Source organism: Liolophura sinensis, chromosome 3, assembly GCF_032854445.1.
Source record: "Liolophura sinensis isolate JHLJ2023 chromosome 3, CUHK_Ljap_v2, whole genome shotgun sequence".
Classification (NCBI taxonomy): Eukaryota; Metazoa; Mollusca; class Polyplacophora; order Chitonida; family Chitonidae; genus Liolophura; species Liolophura sinensis.
In genome coordinates, this window is record NC_088297.1 from 19,485,733 (window position 1) to 19,493,080 (window position 7,348).

Sequence of the window (7,348 nt, forward strand, 5' to 3'; positions counted from 1 at the left end):
AGATTACCTTCTCACGAACAGATGGACTAAAATCTAGATAACATGTCTAGATAATCAGACGTGTCTTCCTACACTCTGAAATGCTTTCATGTATGTACATGTATACTTGTGGTTATACGTCGTACTTAGCATATTTTCAATCATATATATGGCGACGAGGAGTCATTAGGTGTGTGTGTGTGTATATACTGTGTCTTCTTGTGGCAGGGCGAGATGCCGCCAAAGTTCTGCCGTCACTCGGCTGCATCCGTTATCTGGATAGTCCAAATTGTTTCCTCTAGGCTACCCAGTAGCCTTCTTGTGTACCTTGACAGGTCCATGAGTTTCCTATGGCCTCGGTTGAGGGCTTGTCAGATTCTGGGTAGGTACAATGGATTTCTCTATGCCCCGCTGTGGTGATTATTGGGCTGTTGAAAGTTTCTCGTGACCTCTATCCGTTTTCCTGTGAGACAATATACTTACCATCTGATTTGGGTGTCGTGTTTTCACACACGAATGACCATTGTGCTTCACTGGTAGGTGTCGCTACCAGATACTAAATATTACACTGACAGATTTCTGACCAGCTAACCTGCTTGTCGTATTCATGTTACAATGTTACAATACAACGTATAGATTAACTGAATGATTTTTTTTTATTCATTATTAACGTGAAGTCTTCTATACAAAGATTGTATAGCTTACTGGTCTGGGAAACGATAGAGGGATTTTAAACTCTGTGTTTATGTAAAGACTTACATATAAGCAACCTACGCACCCCGCAGCGCCATGTATTAAGCAGAATTACAGAAATGCTGTGATGTTGATAGCAACGTATTAGACGTCACTGGCCTAGAATCCCATAGGTGGGCTGTCGATGTCTTATATTTAACCAGTCCATTAAAATAATGACCTGCCCGAGGCCGAGGTTATGTCAACACCTCGTTTATTCGAATGTCTACACGACAAGGACCTCAACCGATTGTCCAGGGGACAAGTGAAGAATTCACAAGTATGTATGTACGTTGTTTTCAAGGTCGTCACAGCGGAAAACGTTAACATACACATTGCCCTCAAACAATGGTAAGTACAGCACACAACAAGGTCACTTTGTGATTTATTTTGAAAGAAAGCAATTGTTCAATATTTCATATTAAATTCTTCTTTCTACTCATCAAGAGAAAATCTTAAATGAATCAAGCCATAACAGAAATCTCTTCTAAAGCAAAAGGAAGTGTGAGAAATTTTATTGGTTCTGGAAGTTTGAGGAGAGAAACGCCAGTATATATAATCTGTATTCATCAAATACTCAATTCAATGTGCCCCAGTGTAGCCGTTTCACTACATACAGGGTCTGATGCCGTCGTCTTTCACAGGACTGTTCCCCGTATAAACATAGTCCAATATGGCGTACAGGTCTGGGTCTTTCTGGTGGATGAATTCACGAGCGGCGGTTACTGATGGGCACAGAGTCTTTCCACCAAGACCACATCTTGTGGGGGAGATAAAATTTTGGATTAAATGATTAGTTAAATAAATGATCTATCGGTATGTTAAAACCACCGATTGACTGATACATTTCCTGCCCCGTAAATTGATAACTAATGTTAATAAAAATTCAATGATTGATCGTTAGTGCTCATTTAAATGATTTTCTGACTGAATGAATGTATTTAATAATTATGTGGTCAGTTATCTGATTAATTAAGGGGACTCCGTAGCCTAGTAGTTAGCGTGCTAGCGCATCACAATGGCACTGGAACTTCTCACCAATATAAATTGAAGACGTACAGGTCGCTGTGAATTCAAGTCCATCTCATGTTGGCTCACTCTATGGTTGTACCTTGGATGGTCTTCCAGCAATCTGCGGATGGTCGTGGGCTCTGTCCTGTTTCTTCCCACCATAATGCTAGGTGCTGTCTTATGTGTGAAATATTTTTGATTACGACAGAAAATAATAGCCCAGAAAATCAAAACAATTTCGCTATATACGGTTTTACCGAAATTTACCTTCCTGACGTATACATCTCTTAGACTATAACCAAAAATAATACTGTTAACATCTCAAAAACTACATGTATGAGTTTACTTTAGATAAACAGGAACTGGAGTGACGTCATCCTCACCTATTCATACCACCGGAAGTACCCAACAAATGGCTGAACATGAAGAAGGCGCCGGATGCTTCCGCCCAATACTCATTCTGATTGGACATGAGGTAAGAGTGCATGCTCCAGGCCTGTTTGGCGTGGTCGTTGGTATACGCCTCGTGAATCTAAAACAGAAACGAACAAATACAATTGACTCATCATCATTAAATGTTCTGTCTCTTGTTCATTGCATAGTATGGATCATGCTTGTAAAAATGGAGACGAAGACAGACAGGATTTGCAACCAAATATAGAATTCCCCTAGCATGGAGCTCCGTACTTTTGACGGAGTTAATTTAAGCCTGTCCAATGAAATACCAGACTAATACAGGTTTCGCGGTTATGGCTTTATGTCAAAAATTTTCCATTCATGACCCTAAAATCTTGAAAGTTGTTCGATACGGCGTTAAAAAAATGCGTCAAAAAATATATTGAATGAATATAATCAAGTATTGGATATATTTTGAACCAGTAGTTGATCAGGACTCTGCTAGTGGGCTAATAGTCAGCCCCCAAGGCCTATTTTTAACGTTACATATGTCCACAAATTTTAAATGTGATGAAAACACATTATCTCAGTAAATCTAAACAGACCAGTTTGGTGTAGTCCTAATAAATTGCAGTTAACATAACTGCAATTAATTTAACCAAATTCTGCTGAAATTGTTGTGCTAGAAGGTGCCCGAGTTGTTACATGAGCACTTAGAATAAAAGCCTAACTGAGATAATTTGACAGGATGTCAGCTTTTACCAGTTACGTGTAAGCATTTGTAAATTATCACAATGTCGTCGATGCTCTGATTTTTACTCTCCAGACTGTTGTTCTTCTACGTTATACAACAATACAAATGAACCTTATTAATATGGTACAAAAAGAGCAATGCGGGATTTATAGTTTTGAGTCATCTGCATGCTGCTGGCAGACATTACCACGTACGACCAGAGAACACAGCAGGAACTGAACTTGAACTCACGGCTACCCCATCGCTGAGAGGCAGCTAAATCCTTGCGCCGCTCTTGCGCGCTAACCACATAGCAACAGTCACCCTGATGTTGATGACAATGGCAATGGTGATGATGGTGAGGGTGGTGGTGGTGGTGATGACGATGACGACGATGATGATGACGATGATGACGACGACGACGACGATGACGATGATTTGGTGGTGGTGGTGGTGCTGGTGGTGGTGGTGGTGGGGGTGCTGCTGCTGCCGGTGGTGGTGGTGATGATGGTGATGACGATGACGACGACGACGATGACGACGATGATGATGATTTTGTAGTTTTTCTTTCAGAACCTTCTTACCCTCTGTTTCCAGTATCGAGGGAGATGAAACATGATGAGGTGAGCGAACTCGTGTCCAACAGCGTTAAACAGCCCGCGAAACCCGTCATTTTTGCACAGCACGTTACTGTCGACAATGTACGAGTACCCAGCCGTCAGACCGCCGATATTCTGGAACTTCCGGGTACCACCTACACATGTTTTGCCACAAGATCCTGCACAGGTTCCTTGTTCAAGTGAGACAAAATCAGACAAGATCAGTACTATGTAAGATCCTTCAGAAATTTCCCCAAAACAACAGAGTTGTGAATACTTCCCCGCTGTCAGTTACCGGTCGGGTGCAAATAGATGTATTAAATAGAGAAGACCTTTCAAACATTCAATGTTCCTCAGCATATAGGCTGGTACATTTACCTCCCCGAACAATACACTGTCTTGCTATTTCTGGAAGTAAATGGATTTGAACGTGTATCCCCTTCATTGAGAAAGAAACCAGAAAGGTAACATAGTTTACAGGTACCAATTTTGCTATTGCAAAACTTTTATATTCCATGGCAGTTTTCTCCGGGGGGGTGGGGGTGGAGGTTGATGGGGGCGGGGGGGTGACAGCTTTTTTTAGCAGTATTGGTTTATACGACAATCACCCCCACGGTGTTAAACTCATAAACGTCGCTTTCAACATTATTTCGGTGATGTCACGATGGTGTCAAAATGCCGACACTTCTAGAGCTGCCACGTCGGTGTGTCTCTCACATTATGCCAAGCGCCTATCGAGGCAGTGTCAAGATTACGAATATTAAAGCCTTAGGTACGTCTCGATCCTGAATTGAACCACGGATCAACCGTTTACGAGATGCTCTAGCCACCACCCGAGCAGCCGGTTAGAGAATGATGGTTAGAGTTCATAATGAACTATTTACGGTATTTGTTTCTCCTGATGAAATGTGGTACAAGAGCTGTAGTGTTTCATTATATCCTCTTACTGGTGATCTTTTCTTATTGATTGATTCTTTTACCCATTTATTCCATTGTTGTTTAATCTGTTCATCGAAAAAGACATTCGTATGCCTGCCATCACCCAATAAAGACGCTGCAGGCTGATCATCGCAATCACACACTTAGGGATTTCTCACCCGTTGGTCAGTTTTGTGATAGAGGAAAGTGGAGTGACAGAAAGTGATTGGGCCTCTCTTTCGGTAACGTTACCAAATATACATTAAGTAGATGTTTGCACCAAGAAACAAATATACCCCGATTGCTTCATCTATGACTGAGCGGATAATGCCGGAATAAACAAACGGGAGTATATTCATCATGGAACCTACCTTTGCACTCGGGTGTGTCCACGTGACTGGCCATATCCGGGTAGACCACAAGCCCGTGACCTTTGGGGAACAGACGGACCCCTTTTTTGCGGGCCACCTCGGCAAAAAGGACATCAGGCATGTGCCTCACCATGACCCGCATCGTACTGGCTGCCTGTAAGGAAGGGGTTCTAGCAAACTGTCTGAACAAAATGTATTAATTAAAGAGGTTTTTCAAGGCTGCGTATATACACAGATACGAATGCGATAACCCTAACCTCTTGTGCTTACTCTCAAAGAAAATTCCGTTTCACTGTAACCCGCTTTACTTCGCGGAGGTACATGGATGGTGTTGCAACGACTTCATTTTGAGCTTTTCGCTTACTTTTTAATCCGTTTGATTCAAATTTGCTGACCAAAACACTATCGTTGTTAATAAAGTAGTTTCGTTGCGATTTTTGCCAGGATATATGAAAACTGTATCACAACATATTCATATCTGTATTGACGTGTATTATTGTTGACATGTGTCGCACATGTCAAGGCTTTTGAGAGATAATGGCTGGAACTTCACGAAAACAACAGATTTGGTGGAGTAGCCAACCTGAAGGCGGCTGCCCGGTACCAGTGACGTTTACAGCCGACCACCCCCTGGGAAACCTGGGAATTCGTATCAAGACGATGTGAATTTTGAGACGGATTTACTCTTGACTAAAAGGGAAGATTTGTATTTGGCATAAGATTAGATTGATCTGGTAAGTAATCAATCGATCAAATGTGTCAGCAATTTATACTCTGATTTTTGCACACGGAGTGCCAACGTACGAACTTGCCTCACCTTCAGACAAGAGGACGACTGCATGAAATCGTACGGAATTTAGCTCAAGAGTTTCCGCAGACAGTTCTAACTCAACAATAATTATACACATATTAAACAAAAATAAAACATGTTTTTAAACTAACTAAAACAACGCAAGTGTAAAATAGAATCCAAAAACTGGCATCGCCTTTGACGCTCTGAAACAATTCGAATATAGAGTCGTGTGTGTGTGTGTTTATTTATATAGAAATCGTGTACCAAAATATATGTAACGAGTTATTAGGGAAAAAAATACAAATTCTAAATAAATAAATATCCATTTATATAGTATACAATAGCTTTAAAAGTAAACATGTTTGGATGAAAGTTGTCTATTTTTCCATAAGAAGATTATTACATGGATTGCTCACAAACCCATACAGCAAATGCCACAAGTACCTTTTTCACGGCTTCTTCCGGTACCAGGTTCGTGGCTTGGAGAAGGACAGCCGACTCGTTCTGAGGTTTGTCCACTAGCAGTCGGCCATCTTTGGTGAGGTAACGACTCCTAATCAGCAGCGGTGGGTGGGTCGGAAGAGGCGTCAGTGTGGAAGGCAGAGTGACCGTAGTGTTCCTAGAGAACGATATGAAGGTTAATGTTTGCCGTGTTAAGACCTACCCTACAGAGCCTTTAACTTAGGCGTCCAAACAGACATTCGTATACCAGATGTAATAACAGGTCAATATTTTCAAGGCCGATTCCCAAAACGACGTTCAAGGCCAACCAACAAAGTAACAAGAAAGTATTTAAAGTACCAAATTAAGACGGAGTAGAAAGAGAAACAGTGAACAGTTTCCAATGGTGTTGGAAAGACATAGGGAATGTTCTATGCAAATGAAGGAAATCATGCTACACTGTACAATGCTAAATTTCTCCACCTACCAGTCACAGATTTACGTATCACGCGATGAGTGATTTGTTCGATAGTGTCAATTCGATTAGTGACGTCATCTTATTTTGAGAAACAGAAAGAAGGCAAAAAGGAAAAGTTCGTCATGATCGTGGCGAATTTTCCTTGTATTAAACTTGAAAACGTGGTCCTAAAATCTCCAACATGTCTATTTGTAAGATAATTGATAGAGACAAAAATGTTAAAATCATACATTGTAGTTTATCCGGGACAGTTTAGTTTATCCATGTACACAAAAGTACAGTACATCTGTCTTTTGCTAGAACCAAAAAAAATCTTAGAAAGTTTCATTAATCTGTGCGCTGGTATTTCATTTGAAATATAGACTTGCGTATTCATACTCATTTTTGGATTCTGTACACTGCATGTACATCCCAATATTATATTGACTTACATTTTTAGGTGTATTTACATAATTAGATACAGTCATCAAACGTTAACTAGTGTAATGTATACCCAGGTACAAAAGTAAGCTGCTCAAAAACTGTGTTTGGTACGAATAACGTTTGCATTGTCCTTAACACCATTTCTTTGCCATAAAACCCAACTTACATTTCAAACATCTGTTAGAAAGTAATGAAAATATTTTAAAAATTGAAAAAGTTTTGAATATATATATATTATTATTGTTTGAGGCTGACTTTCCGCTGACAAAAATTTCATTTTGGTGTTCTTTCACATGTTTCTCAAGCAAGGTAGTATAAGAAATTATACTACTGGTCATTTTTATCATAAGGGGAAAAAAATGATTGTTAGTTAACAAAAAATCTGGAAAGAAATTTTATTTTTAAATGACCCTTCTTCAATAAATGCTTATCGATTATAAATGTAAGACGGGAGTAGTATTTAAAAATTTTGAT

General features: G+C 40.0%; 1 protein-coding gene across 1 annotated transcript; it reads right to left on the reverse strand.

Annotated features, from left to right (window-relative positions):
• Positions 1–1,233: 1,233 nt before the first annotated feature.
• Positions 1,234–7,051, reverse strand: LOC135463447 (uncharacterized). The gene is made up of 6 exons (XM_064740707.1): positions 7,041–7,051; positions 5,977–6,151; positions 4,740–4,893; positions 3,436–3,641; positions 2,106–2,254; positions 1,234–1,471 (listed from the first exon to the last, which is right to left on the reverse strand). The coding sequence occupies exons 1-6, from the start codon at positions 7,049–7,051 to the stop codon at positions 1,321–1,323; spliced, it is 846 nt and encodes a 281-aa protein (XP_064596777.1). The 3' UTR covers positions 1,234–1,320.
• Between the last annotated feature and the right edge of the window lie 297 nt (positions 7,052–7,348).